General features: G+C 39.5%; 2 protein-coding genes across 2 annotated transcripts in view; one reads left to right on the plus strand and one right to left on the minus strand.

Annotated features, from left to right (window-relative positions):
* The window catches only part of LOC110967763 (unconventional myosin-VIIa-like), a 95750-nt gene extending 88098 nt beyond the window's left edge, over positions 1–7652 (plus strand). The window contains exons 48-49 of the mRNA XM_051937378.1: positions 633–752; positions 6798–7652. Of these exons, the coding sequence (XP_051793338.1) occupies positions 633–752; positions 6798–6890 (213 nt within the window). The 3' untranslated portion in view covers positions 6891–7652. The remainder of the gene's footprint in view (positions 1–632; positions 753–6797) is intronic.
* Positions 7653–8368: 716 nt separating this feature from the next.
* Positions 8369–23897, minus strand: part of LOC110968986 (glycerophosphodiester phosphodiesterase domain-containing protein 5-like) — a 29593-nt gene continuing 14064 nt past the window's right edge. Inside the window, exons 10-16 of the mRNA XM_022219009.2 lie at positions 22993–23143; positions 21690–21908; positions 17082–17239; positions 15844–15991; positions 12286–12368; positions 12115–12194; positions 8369–9778 (exon numbers count right to left, since the gene is read on the minus strand). Coding sequence (XP_022074701.2) covers positions 9696–9778; positions 12115–12194; positions 12286–12368; positions 15844–15991; positions 17082–17239; positions 21690–21908; positions 22993–23143 — 922 coding nt within the window. The 3' untranslated portion in view covers positions 8369–9695. The remainder of the gene's footprint in view (positions 9779–12114; positions 12195–12285; positions 12369–15843; positions 15992–17081; positions 17240–21689; positions 21909–22992; positions 23144–23897) is intronic.

Raw genomic sequence — 23897 nt, forward strand, 5'->3', positions numbered from 1 at the left:
CTTTAATTCGGCATGAATTAAAAAAACCACAAACTCGATTTACTGTGATATTGTGAGATTTGTTTGTGGTGATGTAAATTAGCCATTCAACAGAGTCCGCTAACATTAAAGTGACTGTGACAGGGTCTGTGTTGACAGACGCAGAAAATACGTCAGGGTTTTGTTTAGGTTGTTAATATGTAATAGTCTGTCGCTACTTTTGAAGGTAAAAAAATACTTGTAGTTTGCTGGCTGTTAGTTCCGCCATTTGTTTTGTTTGCTGTTTGTGCTTTATTAGAACATTTTTAATAGTAGTGCTGATTTCAACCCCCAAATCGCTGTCCGTGAAAAAGTCAGGTCAAATTCCACGAAGAGCAGATTCACCTCGAACCACGGCTCATTAATATTTATGTCCGTCGGATTACCAGCCAATCACGAAGCGCGTTCATCAGCCGGCTCATTAATATTTATGAGTAAGGGAAAGTGCCGTATCCGTAGGCCACAGGCTACTGGTACGGGTCCGTATCTGTAGATACTACCTTTGTGATACATTTTAACTGACTGAGGCTTTAGTTGAGTCGATTTACACAGAAAAAGTCTGGATATGTCCAGTAAAGACTGACTCTGAGTTCATCCAACTTGTTACATTTCAGGACATCCTCACCACCCACCCCTTCACTAAGATCTCCAACTGGAGCAGCGGCAACACGTACTTCCACATCACCATCGGAAACCTGGTCAGAGGCAGCAAACTGCTGTGTGAAACGTCCCTGGTGAGCGGCTCAATCTACGTTCACAGCGCAAAGTTTAACATTCAAGAGAAAACTGTGGGAGTTTAAAGTTGTCAATAATAACAAATTATTACTGCCACACCAGAAAAAGAAAAATGGATCAGTGTAACATTGTAAAGTGAAATGTTTATTGGTATAAGTGTGTTTGACATTATTACAACAAACAAGTTTAACACATTATAACTAGATAACTCACTTTGTAATAATATGTAGAACAGAAAACCCATGCAGAGTAATTATTTAAAATATTATGTTGATTAAAAAAATGCTCCCACAATTTAAAGAGACATTGAAAAAAATAATAATACCAAAAAAAGAGATTTAAGTTTCATTTTAACCATTTTATTTGAGATTCAGTTTGGAAATCGGGGGTGGGGCAAGAGAAAAAATGTCATTTTAAAAGGAACTCCAGACTTACTTGGTATTTTGAAAATACTTTCAAACATTCTTTTCTCTTTTTCTCTCCTTCTTTTTTAAGATTTCGTCTCAGGACAAGTAAATTTACACAACAACTGCATCTTTTAGTATTTTGTAAATGGATTATTTGGAATTTGAGGGATGTGATGTAAAATGTCCTCCAGTTCTGGAATGACCCCTATCAGCTAAATTAGTTTTTTTTTTTTCCTCATTCTCTGTTCTAGACATTATTACAAAGTAAGTTATCTTGTTGTAATGTGAAACGTTTCATGTTTTAACTGGTAAGATTGTGAGGAAAAAATCCTAATTTACATGATATGGGTCAGTATTTTCTAAAACGTTTCTATGTTGTAATAATGTGGAAGTATCTGGTTCAAACACCATTTTTTGAACATTATATTCTTCCATTTTTCTTTTTCCACTGTGGCAGTTCACTGAGCGCTTTATTAGGAACACCTGAGGAGGTCTGGTGGTGGTGGAGCACTGAACTGCTTTATATTAAACAATGTTCCTGATGTTAATCCTCTTAACTCACCCCATTAACGTCCATTAGATCAGCTCAGGTGTTCCTAATAAAGTGGTCAGATACTATCTGCACATGAGGCGTTCAAGAGCAGAAGTAGAAGTGTGGGTCAAATCTATTTTAGCAACACGCAGTCATAAAACATAAGAATAAAGACTTTAAATGTAAAAATAGAGTCACGCCACCCTTGCAGTGTTAGTTTAAGGCAGTTTTCTAGTCGTCTTTTTCATAAAACATTATTGTTTGAGTTCTCTCTCCTTTCTCTTGATGCTCTGTTTCTGTTAAGCTGCAGGACTTTGGGACCAATTTTAAAGTCATTTTGGACAAATCTGCAGTAATTTTTGAGACGCTTTGAGTCATTTTTGCCGCATTTAAGCCATTATTTTGTAGTTGTGGACAAGGTTTGAGTCATTTTTGGGTCATCTTGGATGAGTTCAAGTCAGTTTGGACAAATCTGTAGTAATCTTGGACAGGTTTCAAAGAATTTTGGACAAGTTTTGAGTCATTTTGTGACACATTTTAAGCCAGTTTTAGTAATTTTAGACAAGGTTTGAATCATTTTAGGTAAATCCGTAGTAACCTCGGACACGCTTCAAGGAATTTTGGACGGTTGAAGTCATTTTTGAAACAATTTTAGTAATTTTGGTCAGGGTTTAAATCGTTTTTGATCGTCTTCAATGAGATAGTCGTTTTGAAGAAATCTGTAGTAATGTTGGATATGTTTTTAGTAATTTTTGACACATTTTAATCCATTTTTAGTCATTTTGGACAAGCTTCGAGTCTTTTTTGGGTTGTTTTGGATGAGTTCAAGTCATTTTGTACAAATCTGTAGTAATCTTTCTACACTGCTCACATTTTACTTGCACCCATAAACACAAAACCAGAATCGAAATTTCACACTTCAGGTCGACTTTCCTGCACTTTACATGTGTAATACCAGGCTTTGCACAAGTTCTGTTACACTCAGTTTCATGATCTTTAGAGACGTTTACATGTCGGAGTGAAAAATTCCATTAAACAAACTGGTGAAGATCTTTCAGGTCTTCACCATTCTTGAGCCTCTCCGTGACTCTGTGGACGGTCATCCGGCTGATGTTCAGCTGTTTGGCTCTGTCAGACTTGTGGCCAGCATGAAGGAGAGCAGATATCTCAACTCTTTTGACTTCCATCTTGATACAACTTCACCGGAGAACAAATTTGTATTAATGACACCTGCCTATAAGGTAGAACTTTCAGTTTATTTAATGGAACTTTTCACTCCGACATGTAAACGTCTCTAAAGATCATGAAACCGAGTGTAACAGAACTTTTGCAAAGCCCGGTAATTACACTGAATGAATGTGGACCATTGATGTTCAGGGTGTGGCATCTAAATTATGCACGGAAGAAAGGGATCCATTATACACTGCTCAAAAAAATTAAAGGAACACTTTTTAATCTAAGTATTGCATCAAATCAGTGAAACGTGGGATACTGATTTGGTCAAGTAAGTAACAGAGGAGGTTTTTAGTCAGTTTCAGCTGCTTTGGTGTTCATGAAATTAACAACAGATGCACTAGAGGGGGAACAATGAGACAACCCCCAAAACAGGAATGAGTTTACAGGTGAAGGCCACTGACATTTTTTTCCTTCCTAATGTTTTCTGACTGTTTTTCACTAGTTTTGCATTTGACTAGGGTCAGAGTCACTTCTGGTAGCATGAGGCGATACCTGGACCCTACAGAGGTTCCACAGACAGTCCAACTCCTCCAGGATGGCACATCATTGCCAGAAGGTTTGCTGTGTCTCCCAGCACATTCTCAAGCGGATGGAGGAGATTCCAGGAGACAGGCAGTTAGTTTAAGAGAGCTGGACAGGGCTGTCGAAGGTCCTCAACCGATCAGCAGGACAGATACACACGTGGACAAAATTGTTGGTACCCCTCAGTTAAAGAAGGAAAAACCCACAATTCTCACTGAAATCACTTGAAACTCACAAAAGTAACAATAAATAAAAATTTATTGAAAATTAAATAATCAAAATCAGCCATCACTTTTGAATTGTTGATTAACATAATTATTTAAAAAAACAAACTAATGAAATAGGGCTGGACAAAAATGATGGTACCCATAACTTAATATTTTGTTGCACAACCTTTTGAGGCAATCACTGCAATTAAACGATTTCTGTATTTGTCAATGAGCGTTCTGCAGCTGTCAACAGGTATTTTGGCCCACTCCTCATGAGCAAACGGCTCCAGTTGTCTCAGGTTTGATGAGTGTCTTCTCCAAATGGCATGTTTCAGCTCCTTCCACATATGTTCAATGGGATTCAGATCTGGGCTCATAGAAGGCCACTTTAGAATAGTCCAACGCTTTTCTCTCAGCCATTCTTGGGTGTTTTTGGCTGTGTGTTTTGGATCGTTGTCCTGTTGGAAGACCCATGACCTGCGACTGAGACCAAGCTTTCTGACACTAGGCAGCACATTTCTCTCCAGAATGCCTTGATAGTCTTCAGATTTCATCGTACCTTGCACACTTTCAAGACACCCTGTGCCAGATGCAGCAAAGCAGCCCCAAAACATTACTGAGCCTCCTCCATGTTTCACCGTAGGGACAGTGTTCCTTTCTTCGTATGCTTGGTTTTTGAGTCTATGAACATAGAGTTGATGTGCCTTACCAAAAAGCTCCAGTTTGGTCTCATCTGTCCAAAGGACATTCTCCCAGAAGCTTTGTGGCTTGTCAACATGCATTTTTGCAAATTCCAGTCTGGCTTTTTTATGAGTTTTTTTCAGCAGTGGTGTCCTCCTTGGTCGTCTCCCATGAAGTCCACTTTGGCTCAAACAACGACGAATGGTGCGATCTGACACTGATGTACCTTGGCCTTGGAGTTCACCTTTAATTTCTTTGGAGGTTGCTCTGGGCTCTTTGGATACAATTCCAACGATCCGTCTCTTCAATTTGTCATCAATTTTCCTCTTGCGGCCACGTCCAGGGAGGTTGGCTACTGTCCCGTGGGTCTTGAACTTCTGAATAATATGAGCCACTGTTGTCACAGGAACTTCAAGCTGTTTAGAGATGGTCTTATAATAGCCTTTACCTTTAAGATGTTTGTCTATCATTTTTTTTCGGATGTCCTGGGACAATTCTCTCCTTCGCTTTCTGTTGTCCATGTTCAGTGTGGTACACACCTTTTCACCAAACAGCAGGGTGACTACTTGTCTCCCTTTAAATAGGCAGACTGACTGATTATGAGTTTGGAAACACCTGTGATGTCAATTAAATGACACACCTGAGTTAATCATGTCACTCTGGTCAAATAGTTTTCAATCTTTTATAGAGGTACCATCATTTTTGTCCAGCCCTATTTCATTAGTTTGTTTTTTTAAATAATTATGTTAATCAACAATTCAAAAGTAATGGCTGTTTTTGATTATTTAATTTTCAATAAATTTTTATTTATTGTTACTTTTGTGAGTTTCAAGTGATTTCAGTGAGAATTGTGGGTTTTTCCTTCTTTAACTGAGGGGTACCAACAATTTTGTCCACGTGTGTATCTGCTCCTTTGTGCAAGGAGGAACAGGACGAGCACTGCAATAGCTCTACAAAATGACCTCCAGCAGACCACTGGTGTGAATGTCTCTGATCAAACAATCAGAAATAGATTTAATGAGAGTGGTCTGAGGGCCCAGCGTCCTCTAGTGCCCGCTGTGCTCGCTGACTGGCACCGTGGAGCTCGACTGGCATTTGTCATAGAACACAGGAATTGGCAGGTCCACCACTGGTGCCCTGTGCTTTTCACAGATGAGAGCAGGTTCACCCTGAGCGCATGTGACAGACATGAAAGAGTCTGGAGAAGACGTGGAGAACGTTATGCTGCCTGTAACATTGTTCAGTATGACCGGTTTGGTGGTGGGTCAGTGATGGTGTGGGGAGGCATATCCATGGAGGGACGCACAGACCTCTACAGGCTGGACAACGGCATTCTGACTGCCTTTAGGTATCAGGATGAAATCCTTTGACCCATTGTCAGACCCTACATTGGTGCAGTGGTCCTGGATTCCTTCTGGTGCACGACAATGGCCAGTCTTATGTGGTAAGAGAACTCATGCAGTTCCTGGAGGATGAAGGAACTGATACCATCAGCTGGCCCCCATGCTCACCTGACCTGAATCCAATAGAACACCTTTGGAACATTATGTTTTGTTCCATCCGACACCATCAGGTTTCTCCTCAGACTGTCCAGGAGCTCAGTGATGCCCTGGTCCAGTTCTGGGAGGAGATACCCCAGGACACCATCTGTCGTCTCATTCAGAGCTTGTCCCGGCATCGTCAGTCATGCATACAAGCACATGGAGGCCATACAAACTACTGAATAACATTTTGAGTTGCTGCCACGGAATTTCAGAAAGATGGACCAGCCTGCCACATCAGTTTTTCACTTTGATTTTGGGGTGTCTTGAATTTAGCCCTCCTGGGGGGTTGATAATTTTTATTCCCATCAAACAATGTGGCACTTTTCATTCCTAACACATTATCCAGTCCATATCAATGCTAATATCCAGTTTGTTTTTTCCCCGTATTGAAATATGATGTATTTTCAAAGTGTTCCTTTAATTTTTTAAGCAGTGTATCGATGGTTGAATGCCCCGTGCTTTCACTCCTCGAGGTGCCAATATTAACGGGAAAGTCAGACGATTTTAAAAGCTGCTGTGGAAATCCTTGTTGCAGAACAAATCCCTCTCCCTGTCATGTTGAAAGATAACAGCTTGTCTTTTTGATGGGATACTCAGATCTCAGACGAGTGTCTCAAATGATTACAATAGATATCTGGAACTTCTCACCACTCACTTTGAACTGAGGAAGCCTCTGAAATGTCTTCACTAGCAAAAAAAAGAAGTCTGGTTGTTTTGCTTGTTAAAGGACTTTGCATGGCTGCCGCTGTGTCTTTTCTGCTGTCAGATGTTTAGGAATTTGGGACAAAGAGAGATACATCCACTACAAGTAAACATTTTAAACTCACACGTTTGTAGTCCAAAATGCATCACAGAAAACAAACTCTGGCCACACATGTCAATAATCAAGTCTCCGTCTGTCCTCATCCCTCAGGGCTACAAAATGGACGACCTCCTGACATCCTACATCAGCCAGATGTTGACCACCATGACCAAACAGAGAACCTCCCGAGGCAACAGCAAGTGAGCGTACGGCTGGAAACTCATCGATGGTGGTCGATCAATGGCTGCACTCACGCTGATGGTGAACGGTGACGCTGCGATGCCAACGTTTTTATGGCCCTGTCTTAAAACTCACCTATTGCCTTTAAACGACCAACACGACATTTCTGTGATTTTAAGAGCGGTGAGGCTCATTATTGCTGCGGTTTTATGGATTTAACTCTCAGAGCGACAGTTTCCAGACTTCTCGAGACTCGATTCAGTGCTGCATTTTCCAGAAATGAAGAACAAGGAGGGACATTTGGGCCCGTTTTTATCAAGTATCTCAGAAGGAAATCAGTCCGAAGCAGCTAAAAATTCTTAGAAGACTGAAAGTATTCAGCTAAATTCAACTTTCTTAGTCCTAGAGCAAGCACTCAACAGAGAGGTCATAATCAGGTGTTTGTGTAATTACAGTTGCTGCCAGAAGGGGGAGACAAAAATGCTACACTGCAGGTTTGATTGAAATTTAGTAATGACGGCGCCACATCTAATCTGACAAAACTCTACATGTTTGAAAGCACAAAATGTCACAAATCAATCGTTGTGAACCATTTTTAAGACTCAGTTAAAGAGACGTGAACACAGGCGGCTGCTAATATGTTAGCGCTGATGAAATTTACAGTCGTGTGGCTGCACAAGTCCTAAAAAACTACAGCAAAAGTGTAGTTTCTTGTCCGTTACTGTCATCTGTAGATGGCACAAACTTCTTGAGTAACTGCACTGCTCATTATTTTCACTGCAAGAATCCATGGATCAGTATGCTTCTAAGATTTGAGTCTTTTTTTCTCGTTAATAAGATAGAAGGTGAACGTTAAGGCGTATTGTATTTCCCATCTGTAAGGTGACATGAGCTAAACAAAGTATTTTCTACTTTAAAATGTATTTACTTGCTGCTTTGTCTACATAGTTTATTGGTAAACATATTTTGCATTTTCAACTTTAATTCTCTGTTCATTTGCTACTTAGCAGCTCTTAGTGTCGCTCAAATGAAGGTCCGATCCTCCCGTTAGAGCTGCATCTCTCCTTTTCTGTAGGAGTAGTGAGCATAGAGGACGATTTTAAAGGCTAGATAAGTCTCCAAAAGAAGTAAACACTTTCATAAATGACTGAATTCCTACTCGACTCTGTGACACTTGATAAACTCGGGTGCTAAGCCTGAACTCCTGCTTCACATAAAGTTAAAAACAACAACACTGCAACTGCTGGAAAATCCCCATCGTGACCAAAATGTCCAAAACAGAAGTCTTCTTGTTGCTTTTTTTGTTGTAGCTTCATTGTTCAGATGCATCCTTATTTATGCTCCTAGAATATCATCATAACACCAAAGCTAATCCATCATTCAACGGCGACCCTCTGATCGGTTTGGAACAATCTACAGACAGTCTGGATTAAAACAATGATTTTTTTAATAAATTGCATTGGTACTCGTGTGAGGAATCAGAACATTCGTGTGGCACAAAGTCCAAACATCATCTTTATTTCCAAACTGATCCACAGTAGTTTTGTTCTCACAGCGTCTCCATGCGTACAAATACAGTAGACCTGAATGATTTTATCCTCATTGGTCAGGTTTGGGTTTTTTTGCTAAATATGTAAACAGGTAGCACTGATTTTTAAGCATTAAATCATAATCAATACTTTTGTTTTTTGGACAATGTTTATGAAGGAGAAATTGTTTCATCCATGTTTATGTAGCAGAGAATAAATGACATTTTACAGAGAGTACATGGGGGTTTGCTTCTCTTTACAAGAAAACGGACGTGATTTTAGGAGTCGGTATGTAATGACCAGAATTAAACTTTCATTTGATATTTATATTAAATTATTAGTGTTTTGTTTTCATGCTTGTTTTTTTTTTTTAAAGGTTCAGTCCCTTACTGTATAATGCCACATATTTTCTGCCCTTTAGCACTTTGAAATTTGGTGAAAACCAATGTAGGAACCAAAACGTGTAAAGTTCTGAGAGTTTTATGACTGTATTTTATTACTTCTTTTCATGAGATGGCTAAAATAAGTAACTTACACACATAAATTTAATAGTGCAAGTGTCTTCTTTAGTTTAGGCCTCATATGCAACTGAGGTGTTTACAGAAATGCAGGACAATTACATATAAATCATCTGTTATATTCAAGCCAAACAGCTTCACTTAATGCTCATTAAACTTATCCTTGAGGTAAATTAATTATGAGTGGAAAAACTGAGGAAATATCTAATGAACTAATATTTTTTGGATAAAAATGTCTGCTTAAGGAAATTGTAGAATCGTAGGAACGTTTGAGATGCTGCAGATAAAAAGGAAACTCGTTGTTCAGAGAAACAATTACAGACTAAATAAAGAAAGCAACTCACGGCTAATAATTAGCATATGTCAATAGTGTTTGTGTAATTCCTCTCACTGCCAGAAGGTGGCGACAAAAGTTCCTCACTGCAGGTTTAAGTATTAGAGGTTAATAAAAGTATGTGATAACACTGTAAAGCTTAAAAAAGCTGCTGCAGGACAAAGATCTAACATGTTTTCTGAGTTTCAGAGGTTCTGGTAGGTGAATTGTGTTAGCTTTAGCCAACAACAGGCTAGCTGTTTCCAGTCTTTATGCTAAGCTAATAGGCACCAGCTGCAGCTAAATGTTTTCATTTCTGAGGTAAAATCAGTTTAACACCTGACCTGAGAGGAACGTTTGACTTCTGTGCAGAATGCTGACGATGTTTCAGCTTCTTTAAGACAAACCGGCCGTGATGAAGAGTTTCTGAGGTCTAACAGGTCGGCAGTGTGAAGCTCAGAGGCAGATGTTAGTGTTCGGTCACTGTCGCCAGGTTGGCAGTTTTCTCATGTTGGGAGTTGGCACTGGTGACGGACCAGATGTCACTCATCTCTGTGGGAGAAGATCAGACACAGAGCGGTGTGAATGAATAAAATAGAAACATGGAAGTTATGAAGAACAGTAAAAATGAGGGAAATAAAAATATATTAGGGTTATTATAATTTTACTGTTGTAGTACCTTACAAAAACACAAAGCAATTTACCATAAAACAAATGTTAAATAACACAAATTAGATTACAGACAAAAAATAATGTAGCTAAGTCAAGACAATGTTTTCATATTCTACATCCAAGACTACAGCTGCTGCGCCTTCTAATAAAACAACTGAATGGAATAATGAAAGTAACGTAACAGAACTAAATACTGCAGTTATTGGTACCCGAGTAATTCACATATTAGAAATTAGAAAACCTTTCAAAAAACATTTAAAAACCCTGTAATGGTAATTATGGAGAATACAGCTACTAATTATCAGTATTATTAACTTGCCAGACTTGTGTTACTGTTAAAATAAGCTCTAATTAAAGGGTTACACGTTATTTTAACCCTCCTGCTGTCCTCATTTACAGGCACCAAAAAATGTGTTTCCTTGTCTGAAAAAAAATTCAAGAATTCAGCAAAAAAATCCCCAAATTTCTGAAAACTTGCAAAACCTTCAGGAAGAAAATTCCAATAATTCCTTAAAAAATTCCTTTCAAAGTTTTAAATACCCCAAATGTGGCAAAAAAAATCTTGTAAATATTTTTTTTAAATCCTCAAAATATCTAAAGTGATTGCATATATATCAGTAAAACTTCTAATAATTTCTTTAAGAACAGTCACATTAAAAAATATATATCAAACAAACTCCAGTGAAATTTGCTGGATTTTGGTTGATTTTTTTGTGAATGTTCTTAAACATTTTTTTAACATTTCTTTTTTTCCAACCAAAAAATGTTCAAAGATTTCCCAAAAATGTTGAAAGTTCTCACTGTGTATGAACAATAGTTTACAAAAACACGAAAATAAAGAATGCAAAAGCATTTAGGTGCCTCAAAATGTCTTCTTTTTGTCCAACTAACAATCAAAAACACTGAAAATATTCAGTTATTATTATATGTTATCAAAAAAGCAGAAAATCTTCACATCTAAGAACCTGGAGGAAGAGCAGGTGCATTTTTGCAAAAAAAAAAGATTCTGTTGATAGAAAAATCCATTGAATAACTCATTTCAGCTCTAATTAAGTGGGAAATATTAAAACAGCAACTGAAACTGCCACAGTGTTAATCCTGTACTTTAGGCAGCTGCTTTTAAATATTTAAGCATTACTTTTTGTAATGCTTGTAAAAGTCGCCCCACATAAATAAACAACACAAACAATACAGTGAAAGTATAAATCAACAGGATATCTTTCATTTTAAAAATGGGAGAAATTATATTAAAATTAGATGTAAGACATATTTTTGAGGATATTTGCTCTGACTGCTCTGGACATCAACATATGCTGTGATAAAATCACATGATGATGGAATATTGCTCTATTAGAAGCATTTGTGTTAAAATAAAAACACTTTTTTGCAGAATCCTAACCTTGCCAGCAAGTTGATTTCTTGCGATATTTGTGAGTTCACAAATCTCTCAAGAAACCATCTTGCTCCGCTCCCGCATTCACTGTTCGTACAGAGCCAAGTTGGCACGGGCCAATCACGCAGCAGTATTCGTGTGTGGGGCGGGATATCCGGGTGTGAAGACGACACCAAGCGCCAGTAGATCAAAACAAACATGGCAACGGAGGACAACGATCGTGTAGATGCTGCTATTAAGTCAGTTTTAGCTGAATCTCCTATCGCTTCTTTGAAGGAAGAACAACGAGAGGCGCTTTGCGCATTTCTGGATGGTAAAGATGTTTGTGCTTTTTTACCTACGGGTTTTGGTATGAGTTTAATCTACCAATTGGCTCCGCTCGTTGTGAAGATCCCGCGATTGGCTAAAAACAAACCTGTCAGAGGCGGGACGTACTGTTGCATTGTCCAATCCGTGCCTCTTTCCTCTGAACGGATTTACATGGAGTGATCCCAGATTGATATTGTGGAGTACTATCAAGTACTACACAATTATTAATCTGGCTATTGCCAGGTTAGCAGAATCCAGGCTCAAACCAAAAGTATAGACAAGTTATTCCCTAGAATTACAAATAAGCATCTAATCAATAGCTTAAAAAATACAATTCTCTTGTTATAATGAATTTTACTTCCATTCTCCAGTCAATAAAACTATTTGTCCCCCATTGAAGTTTTCATATTCCATTATTTTACAGCTTTTATCAAAACAACTACTTGATAAATTGCATTTTTTGAATTAACTAATTCCCTTAAATTGTATCAGATTTTCTTCTAAAGTCGTTCACCTGCTTTGAATTTGCTGTAAGTGCTGTTATCCAGCGGGATTTTGTTGCCCGAGCTGAAAGCCAGTCCTCGTTCTCGCCACCTGAAAGCAAACAACAGTTTCATTTGCAGCCCTGCAGTCACAGGTGATTTATTATTATTGGCTTTATTTAATGTATGTGTTTGAGATTCACCTGTGAAAGAAGAAGATGACGAAGATCAGCAGCAGAGACAGAAGATCTGTGAGAATCCACATCAGCTTATAGTCAGCTGGACTCTGGAAAACAGAGATGAGACCAACAGGTCAAACATCAGGACTTTTCTTTACTTTAACACCTTTAATTTTACACCTTTTTCATGCTTCTAGCAGTCAGCAGCTGAGAGAAAAGTCGTAAAATAATCTATTTTTTAGTACGTCTATTTATATTTAATCCATTTCTTCCTCACGTGTTCATTAAGCTGATGTAGCGAGCTGAGAACAGGAAAGAAAGCTGGGTTTAAGTCACATTTCTCAAAGCTGGAAACATTTCAGATGGTTTCATATCATAGGACACCAACAGATACCTGCTCAGACAGACCAGTTATTGATGGAAGCTGTTCAGTTATTACTTCTCTGAGCAAAGCAGGCAGCAACTAACATAGATTTTCATGAAAGTCAGTGAAAAGGTGGAACATCAGTCAGGAAAATTATCTGACAACCCGTGTGCAGCTCGGTTTAAAGATAATTGGTGCCACGTTCGGTGAATATTGGAGGAAAAAAAATGTGGCCTGTGAACATTTTGTAGCTTTTTCATGGTGTCCAGTGCAGAAAGTTGATGTCACACTGATCCAAAGAAACTAACCATACTTGTTTTTGGAAAAGAGGCATTTGATTTAAAAGTTAGATGCAAAGTCACACCAACTACGATCCACTGTCAGTGTGCTTAAACCTTGACAGAATTTCAGTATACAGATCAGGAAAAAAAAAGATTTAAACTAGTATTTAGTCTTGCTAGAAACAGGCCTTCATCTGAATAAAGCACAGAACAGTTTCGATATGATAATCTGTCAATATATAAGATTAAACTTTACATAAAGCAAGTCTGTAGGACTTCCTTTTTTCACCTGCGTAATATTGTAAAAATCAGGAACATTCTGTCTCAGAGTGATGCAGAAAAATTAGTTCATGCTTTTGTTACTTCCAGGCTTGACTATTACAATTCCTTATTATCGGGTTGTCCAAATAGCTCTCTCAAACATCTACAGTTGATCCAAAACGCTGCTGCGAGAGTACTGACAGGAGTTAGCAAAAGAGATCATATTTCCCCTATACTTGCTTCTCTTCACTGGCTTCCTGTTAAATCCAGAATAGAATTTAAAATCCTTCTTCTGACATATAAAACTCTTACTAACCAATCTCCATCATATCTTAAAGATCTGTTAGTACCATATTGTCCTAGTAGAACTCTTCGCTCTCAAGCTGCAGGCTTACTTGTTGTTCCTAGAATTTCTAAAAGTAGAATGGGAGGCAGAGCCTTCAGTTATCAGGCGCCTCTCTTGTGGAACCTGCTCCCAGTTTGGGTTCGGGAGGCAGACACCCTCTCTATTTTTAAGACCAGGCTTAAAACGTTCCTTTTTGACAAATCTTATAGTTAGGGCTGACTGGGTGACCCACAGGGGTTCGGCTTGTGTCTTCATTGCACAGCTGACTCCTCTTGGACGTCCCTTCGTTCTGCCTCTAGTCATGCTGCTATAGGCCTAGGCTGCTGGGGGACTTTTCTTGACGCACTGAGCCCTTCTCTATCTACCTTTACATTTAATATGTATACCGTTATTGCAGTACATTCACTCTGTTTCCCCCTGTGTTATTTCTCCGAGTGTCCCTGGTCCCAGAGCTGGATGCTTCAGATCTGTGGTTGATGTTCCACCAGCTGGTCCAGTCTCCATCATGTCCACTGTGGGATGTTGCTGCTGACCTTCCTCCAGCCCTCTGCTTCCAATTCCCCTTTTTCCACCAGTCAACTCTGCATCGCCTTCACTATACTTGTTATGCTAATCTACATACTGTTTGAATTTTACTGCTAGCTATATATGGAGTATATTTAATGTCAGAGCCGTACATCATAAGAGTAAATTATGAGTCAGTTTTTGTTAGCTTATACTTTGTCTGTGTCACATATCCTGTCATACATGTATCCAAATGTGTGTTGTGTTTTCCTTGCTTTCCCACCCCTCCCTCTTCTCCCATCCCTCCCCCTTGCCCTCTTCTGTCCTTCTCAACCCGCCCGGCCAGCAGGCAGATGGGTCCCCCCTATATAGAGCCGGGTTCTGCTCGAGGTTTCTTCCCTGTTAAAAGGGTGTTTTCCTTGCCACTGTCGCCTTTGGGCTTGCTCTGGGGGTCAGGCATATGGGTTCTGTAAATCTTCTTGAGACAATTTGACTGTAATTGACGCTATATAAATAAAATTGAATTGAATTGAACTTTGCCCTGTTAGTTTAATGTCAGCTCGGTTTTCTGATGTTCTGACCTCAGATCTGCATTATTTCACTGAACTATGCACTGTCATCTGTTTATTCACTACTAGTGCTGTTTTTAAAACCAGCAGCTGAAAAAGAAACCAGTGAGATTTTTTTCTCTTTTTTTACACTATATCTTCTTACATTTACGCTGTGTATGGGACTATATTCACATTGCCATCATAGAAACTGAGGCAGCAGACTCAGAAAATTAATACTTGTGTCATCTCAAAACATTTTGGCCACAGTTGTACGATGGAACTAACATGAAGATGTTTCAATCAATCAATCAACTTTATTTCTAAAGCACTTTTAAAATACGACACTGTCGACAAAAGTGCTGTACATGTTAAAACAAAACAAAATAAATAAAATATAAATAAAATAGTGTGAGCATAAAAATACGACATAAAACACAGGTTGTACAATAAAAGTCAGCTCTAAGCTGAGCCATACGTCAAGTTAAAAAAATGTGTTTTTAAAAGAGATTTAAAAGTAGAGAGAGAGTCTGCCAATCTAATATGTAGTGGGAGCTCATTCCACAGTTTAGGAGCAGCCACAGAAAAAGCACAACCACCCCTCAGCTTATTCTTGGTCTTTGGCGCCACCAGTAAAGCCTGATCTGCTGACCTCAGTGATCGAGATGGGATGTGGGGAGCCAGCAGATCACACAAGTACAGGGGTGCCAGACCACAAAAGAAGTTTAAAATCAATACGGAGGTGCATGGGGAGCCAGTGGAGGGATTGGAGGATGGGAGTCATGTGGACAAATTGTCGTGATCTTGTTAAGAGTCGAGCGGCAGCATTCTGAACCAGCTGTAGTCTCAACAGTGAGGTTTTGCTTAGTCCTGAGTAAAGTGCGTTGCAGTAATCTAAACGAGTGGAGATAAAAGCGTGAATCAAAATTTCAAAGTTGTGAGGTGATAAAAAAGGCTTTACTTTTGGCAAGTTGCCTCAAATGATAAAAACTTGACCTCACAACAGCACTAATCTGGGCGTCTAATTTAAAAACAGAGTTCATCTTTACACTCAGATTTGTCACAACAGAGCTCACGGCCTGGTTTAAAGGGCCGAGCTCAGCTTTGACCACACGAGTAGAGTCACTGGGAGCAAACAGCAAAACCTCAGTTTCACAATAAAAGCCTCTGAAACGAGAAAACATCTCATCCTGGCTGTCAGTGTTTCTTCTTATTAGAGCTTTGAGGTGATAAAGGTTGAAGGAAACAAAGTGCAGTGGTGTTAGTAGCTGAACTTACCATGAGGAAGAGCGGGGAGCTCATGGTGCTGAGGAGCTGAGGGCTGTTGGAGGCGACCGAGTGGACTCCAGCACACCAGGCCAGAGAGTAGAGCCACGGCTGGCTGATCACGTACAGGTTGGTGGTGATGTTGGCTGCAGCGTACTCACTGCACACAAGTCAGGAGACGATACTCTTAAAGAACAGGTCTTCATATTAAAATTCCAGACAGGACAGCTTTAACCATTTATTTCTGGAAGAGGTGCATTTGTGTTTCTGCTCAAATGTTGCCCTGAATCTGAGCAAAGCAGGATACAGACAGTCCCTGAGATTCATAACATTTAAAGTAATACAGTGCGAGCACAGAAACAAGGACACCAACTTCAATGGTCGTCATTATACAAGCTCCAATTTACAGAGTTTTAACTTAGAATCATTAGGGCTGGGCACGTTAACACGCTGTTAATTAACATAAACAATTATTTTATAGCTTATTAACGCAGTTTATTATTAAGGACTGAACACCAAGGGTGCAAAGACCCTGTTGAAACCTTTGGGTTTATTATTATGAATGATGGGACGTATGAGACTCAACCTGCATCACTAGCAAGAGATGCACAGACTGTTTCTGCTGCTCCTTGATAAAAGAAACATGTTTCTCCTGGTACCTGTTCAGAAATAAATAAGAAAATAGATGTATAAATGTTAACTTGCTGTTGCTGGGAAGGTTCCTGTTGTAAGGTTATGATCATGACTTTGGCAAATAGCTTTGGTTACATTAATGTTTAGGTTGAGACTGACAAGAAATACTGGAACGGCTGCTGTGTAAAGGGAAGACTGCTGTTAAAAAGCACTTGTTTAAAATGTTTGCAAATCAAATGTGATTCCATTTTGAATAATATAGCAGTACTTTAAAAATAAAAGAGCGGAATACACGACTTATTTATTTTTAACAATGTGATTGATCGAGCTTAAAAATGTTAATCGTTGCCCAGAACTAATAATTATTAACAATCTGTGTTCTACAGTCCCACAAAATATGAGAAACATCCATCCCCTTCAGTCTTTCTTCCTCTACAGACTACAGAAGGGGGAGATTTGCAGATCCTTGGAGGCTTGAGTAGCAGTGATGTGGTGAGTGTGGAGCGAGCAGAATGAATGAATGCTGCCTCGGTTATAAAGCAGAGAACGACTGGACAGGAAAGGGCCTTGTGACGCTCCGTTTAATGACTTACGGTGACTTGCTTTTCGTCACACACCTGATGAGCTGTGCAGACATGGAGCTGTAGTGCAGGTTGAGTTTGACAATGTTTTGACTCTGCAGCTCCTCTAGAGGGAGCCGACTGCCTGAAGTCTGCTGCAGCTCTGGATCGAGTTCCTGCACCAGATATCGGAGATCTGAAGGCAGCCACAACACCTGAAGACGAGACAGCACATAGAACGGCTTCAGAAGGCAATGCAGAGTCCTTCACCTTCTGTCACATGACATTAAAGTATAAGGCTTTCTAATGGAGTCTGGGGTGACAGAACAGAATCTTTGTGAAACAGTCAAACCTTCAAGTCAAGAAATCTTTATTGTCCCCGCGGAGCAATTTTTGGTGCAGCCAGCAGCAAAAACGACAAACAAACACAATAAAATCCGATACGCAACAATAAAATACACAACAGAAACAACAACAATAACAGTAATCAATTAAAAAGCAATAAGATACAAGATAAAAAATAAAACCTAAGGAAAGTTAAAATGACCACAAAGCAGAGTGCCTTATAAAGGCGTTAACCGTTCTTTATTAAGAAGGCCAATGGGAGCCATGATTTTTTGAATCTGTCTGTCCTACATCTAGGCACTTGAAACCTACATCTAGATGGAAGCACCCTGAATTCAGTAGCAAGAGGGTGACTGGGGTCAAACAGGACGAATTTTGCCTTTTTTAAGGATCTAGTCTTAAATAGGACAGAAATGTCAGTCAGTTGAATGCCAACAATTTTGCTGCACATTTTGACAATACCTTGGATTCTGTTTTGGTTTTTAAGGTTGACTGAGCCAAACCAGCAGATAAAAGCAAATGTCAGGACAGATTCGATAAAACATGAGGAAAACATATACATAAACTTAGTTTCTATCTTTATATTCCTGAGCTTCTGAAGGAAATACAAGCACTGGTTGGATTTCTTGCACACAGCATCAACCTGATGCTCGAACGACAGCCTGTCATCAATTATTGTCCCAAGATATCTATACTGCTGAACAGATTCCACAGTTTGACTGAACGGGACTTCCTAAAATCAATCGTCATTTCCTTGGTTTTCTGAACATTAATAGTGAGGAAGGACGACTTGCACCACTGAATGAAGTCCTCTACTACAGGGCTGGGCACAGGGTCATCATGGCTGAGAAGGGACACAATCACAGAATCATCGGCAAACTTCACAATATGACGCTTCTCATATGAGCTCCCACATGCATTCGTGTATAACACAAAAAGAAGGGGCAACAGGACGCATCCCTGGGGGGAGCCAAACCTTTGTGACCTTTATACAAAATGTGCAACAAGCCTTCAGATATTTTCTACAGTGAAAAAGCGGATTACATTTTTGCTAGTTTGTGTCCTTGTTGAAGACCTCAAAGCAGGAGTGTCAAACTCATTTTAGTTCAGGGGCCACATTCAGCCCAATTTGATCTCAAGTGGACCAGATTAGTCAAATCACAGCATAACAACCCATAAATAACAACTCCAAAACATTCCTTTGTTTTAGTGCAAGAAAGTACATTCTGAAAACGTTCACATTTATGAGGAACTACCTCTTCCAAAACATTATGAACAAACTGAAATTTCTTCAGAAAAGGAAATTAAATTTAACAACGCTATGCTTTAGTTTATGATTTACACATTACAACATACAGATCACAGACTGTCTACAAACACAGAAAACATTTATTCACACGTATCTGGAAGTTAATGATGCAGTATTTTACCTTATGATAGAAACAACAAAAGTCAGACAAAGAAAGACAAAAAAACTACAAAAACAAGACAAAATGCTGCAAAAATGAGAAAATCAGAAAAATGAGAAACAAAACAACAAAAATAGACAACACAAGCGAGTAAAAAACAAAACAAAACACAAAACAACAAAAACAATGGACAAACAATGAATAATGCGAAACAAAAAGTGACAAAACTAAAAACAAAGCATAAGCCAGCCAAACCGGAAATATAAAATGACAACATGAAACAAACAAGAAAGGTCCGACAAAAACAAGAAAAACAAGACAAAATATTACAAAATGAGACACAAAATGACAAAAGAACAATAAGCAATAAAGTATTTTATGATCTTGTCCGCAAATTATTTAAAGCTTAAAGTTTTAGAAATCTACATTCTGCAGTTTAAGTCTTCTCTCTATTTTTTACATTTTACAAAGTCATCTTGGATCGGACCTTCTGGCGGGCCGGTTTTGGCCCGCGGGCCGCATGTTTGACACCCTACAGCGTACTTCAAAACACAAACCTGGGCTGTACATAACTGTGTGAGAACTTGTTTTTGACCATTTCTGTGGAAGCAAATTAGTCTCACCAGAGTTGAATTCTCAGTTAAATACAATTGCAGAGACTAGAATTCAATTTCAAACTTCTTAGAATACAGGTTAAATTAAACAAATACAGATTCAAATGTGTAAGTGTGACATATGATTCAAATTCAGCCTTTGGTGATTCGCTTCCATAATATTCCACATAAAACTATAATTGATTAATCACTGAAGAGCAAAAGAAAAGAAAAACATGACAGCAATACAACCAGCACTTCCATTTACAAAACAGATGTTTTAGAGCACATCTGGCAGCAAAGAGAACCTATAAAACTCTTTAATTAAGTTGTAATATCTGTTTTCAATGAGGCCAAACAGGTACTTTTTCATGCAGCGTTGCTCGTCTGCTCTTCTTTATTTGTAGAGTTGTTTGTTTTAATGCAATTCTAATGTATTTTTAAACAGATGTATGTTTTTGGTTGGCAATTTTCTATCATTATGTGACAGTTACAGTTTTTTTTATCCTTAGATTTGCAGCTGTTCTGAATTCCAAACTTCTGGATGACAACATCTTCCGCTTGTTGCACAGTAAAAATAGTTTCCATCCTGCTTACGAGTTTCCTGGCAGCCTGACGTGATTTTCTCTGGTTTGTTCATTCACCATGAACCACAAAGAAAACGTTACTGTCAGTCATTTTAGTAGCATTACTTTATATTCTATTCCACTGTTTATTTTCTGTGTGTGTGTTGTACAAAAAGGGGAAGATGATTACAGGTCGCTAACCTAACTAGATGCAGAGAAAAGTCTGAAATTTTGGAAAAACCTTCTGAGCAGCTGGAAGTGCTGCTGAATGACCCTCAGAATAAGAACACACGATGATACGGGCACATTGTTAGTATCAGCGAATGAAGGTTTTAAAATGAAACATTAGTACAAAATTACTGATAAGACGAGGCGTAAGGGACAAATAGAATAGGAGAAACCTGATGTTCTCTGCAGTTTGGTGCAAATAAATGTGTGCAAAATGAGTTGGAAGATGCTGCAAAAACTGCTCATGTCACTCTGCTGTTCAGATTGTTTCACTGGCTTCAAGCTGTCACCTGTATAAAATTCAAAACTGATGCTTGCCTATAAAACCAGAATGAAAACAGCTCCCTACTGCATGAACTCTATCATTCAGCTCTACACTCCCTCCCGCTCGCTACGCTCGGCCAACAAGGCACCTGATCCAACCACCACAACAGGGCCGAGCCATAGCTGGACTCTTCTCCTCTGTGGTTCCCCGGTGGTGGAATGAGTTACCAAAATGTGTTCAACCTACAGAGTCCCTCTCAGTCTTTAGGAAAAGACTAAAGACCCAGCTCTTCACTGAACACCTTTGCCCGTGACAGACTGAAAAAAGCAAACTGTCTGTAGGCACCAAGCTCCAATTATCACACTTTTATGGAACTTATCCAGGTTGTTTTCTCCTGACTAGATCCTTGCTTGTGTTGTTTCTACTCTCAGATGTACATCACTTTGGATTAAAGTGTTTGCTAAATGAAACCAGAAAAAAATCCAACATCACGCATCCTTCCTTCAGAGTTTTTCAAAGGCTGCCAGCTGTGTGCCTTTTACAGAAACATGAGAGGCACAACCTGGAGTTAGTCTGAATACACACTGATCAGGCATAACACTATGACCACCTGCCAAATATTGTGTAGTTCTCCTTTATGCTGCTAGAACTCCTCTGACCCAGTGGGGCATGGACACAGGACCTCTGGAGATGTCCTGTGGCACCAGTGGATTCTGTGAGTCCTGTTGGTTCCTAGATCAGACTACATGTATCCTGGTGCATCCCACAGACGCACAATAAGATTTGGACCTGGGGAGTGTGGAGCCAGCGTGAACAGCTTAGCTCTGTCGTGTTCCCCAGGCCACTACTGAGCAGTTTTTGTAGTGTGTCAGAGTGTACTGTCCTGCTGAGGGTTGCAGCTGGAATCAAGGACTGCTGTTGTCACGGGGGGTTGGGGGGGGTAAGGGGTTGGAGGGTTGCTTGACCTGTTTAGGTGGGTGGTACATGTCAGACACCCACATGAATGTCAGGACTGAAGAACGTTGCATTGATGTTACAGTGGTCAGTGTGGTGGCTGATCAGCGTAAAGCTATGCTAACTCACTAATTTTACCTCATGTACACCGAGTCTCACTGAGTTGCGTCTTTGCTTTGCTGACTCTTGCCTCTTATCTAAGACTTGTTCCACACATTTCCCCTGAAAAAAATGTGGCACTGACAAAGCTCCTGGATGTTTCTGGTCCAAAAGCTGGAACCACTGACATCAGTGTTTTGTCTCACCTGTGAGGACCGAATGGTTGACTGAACGACCTCCAGCGTTCGGTTGATCCAGCTGTCTTGGTACGGGTGACCCATGGGTGGCCGGTACAGATCAAAGATCACCACTTTGTTGGTCTGAGCTGCCAGCTGGAGGAAGGCCTGCAGGCTGCATACCGACTGGTTTCCTGCCCGCCGCCGGTCCTCTGCTCCCAGAGAGCTCGCTGTACCAAACGGATTGTGCTGGAAAGACAAACATCAATACACAATTAATGCTATGATGTAATGTGACCCATGTGTTCTTCATCTGCCGGCTGATGTGATTGATGATGAGGAATCCTCTTGTTTCTACTGATTAACGCACAGCTGATCTCAGTTCATAATCAATACATTGATTAACCTCCACTGTTGCTCAAAGATTTTCAACTTCCTAACCTCAACCCTACCGTTACATTCAAAATGTCATCCGTTTGTCTGTTCGGGAAACCCTGTATAGATACTTTTGTCAGTTTATGAATCATTTTGAACTACAAAAAGCAAAATTTCACCCTAAAGCCTTAAATATAACAAGCAGGTATGTTAGAAACTGAAATTAGCAACTTCCATGAGCATTTTCCTTTTCTTGGGCCTTTCTTGGAAACACTCAACCTAATCCTAGTTTAAGTATTGTTTTTTGGTTATGACAACAAAGTTTCCGATAAATGAGTTGGAAAAGCACCTTCAGTTTTGACAGAAACCGTTTTACAGAGACGTTGAACTGTCTCATAAAAACGCTGGTTGCTGTTCTGCTGTCTTGGGTTACACTGAAAGCTGTTTCTATTGCTTTTTTAGTAAATGTATACCACTGGTGTTTGTCTTGAAAACCTATTAACCTAGGGTAAATCCTAGAGCTTGAACACTAATCATCTTAGGCCTCATTCACATGTGCATGAGTATTTTTGAAACAGATCTTTTAGTCCTTTGCTCCACGATGTGAACACAGTTTTAGGTCACTGAAAAGCTTGGAAAACTACAGCAAAGATAATCAGAAGCTCTGTTTGCAGCACAAGGCTGAAATAGGGCTGGTGGAAACTTTGCTAACAGGACTTTTTACATGTTTATATGTGACTGTATAGTTCCTTTTCTTTGATGTTGAGGACCAGTCAGTCCACATGTCAGTGTTGCTAACCAACCAGGACCAGGACTAGCATCTTCTTCCAGGCTTCTCATTGGTTAACTTGGCTTCACAATTATAATCGCTACTATTTTTTTATTTTTTATGTTTGAGAACAAAGAAGGAAGAAAATACATAACAAAACGAACAAAAATAATGATAATAGTTACTCACAGAGAAGAACCAGGAACCAGCATTCAGACTCTCCAGTTCGCTCCAGGTGAACATGGCAGCTGGAGTGTTGGTCTGGTTTGGGAAAACCTCGTGGATGTTGGTGGTCCGTCGCAGAGTTCGGTCGTGCATCAGGAAGGGAACCCCATCAAAACTGAAACAGTGACAGGAAAGCAGCATTAACAGTTTGACAAAACAACAGGGATAAGTATAGGGATGATTTTTGACAGCAAACTAAACAGTCATTAAATATTTATCATCTGCAGACACTGAGTCCAACACAATACCACTTTCCTAGATAATGCTAACTTCAAGTATTGCAGAATAGCTGTAGTACTTTGTCTTGCCAACAGGTGGAACCTCTTTCTGATAAATACTGTACTGACCAGAGGAAGTGGGCAGCTCCATACATAATGTGGGGGTTTACATAGTCAAGGGCCACCATGACAAAGTATTCTGGGTGCTTAATGACTTCCAGACAGCATACAAGTAATAATTCTAGGATCATCTACAAAAGGAGTCTTTGCAGTCGTATCATGCATGTGGGGCTTCAAACAGCAACATGAGCACATGACAAACGTCCAGTAGACTACATTTGTAACAACTTAATCAACTGTTGTTTGATTGAAACTGCTTTAACTAGGATTATTTTTTAAATTTACAACACCTGCATGGCAGCGGACATAAAAAAAGGATTTGGTATAAGTTAGTGCCAAAACCAGTTAGTTAAAATTTGCCTTAATTTGCCCTGATTTAACAGGCCTTGTGGGCAACATTACAGAAAATCTGCTGCAGAATGAGAAAACACAACCAAATACAGAAACACTGCAGCAGAAACACTCAAATGTAACAAACACAAGCTTGTTGTAGCCAAGGCTCGTTAAGTTAATAAAGTTATCCATCCAAGC

Source organism: Acanthochromis polyacanthus, chromosome 17, assembly GCF_021347895.1.
Source record: "Acanthochromis polyacanthus isolate Apoly-LR-REF ecotype Palm Island chromosome 17, KAUST_Apoly_ChrSc, whole genome shotgun sequence".
Taxonomy (NCBI): Eukaryota; Metazoa; Chordata; class Actinopteri; family Pomacentridae; genus Acanthochromis; species Acanthochromis polyacanthus.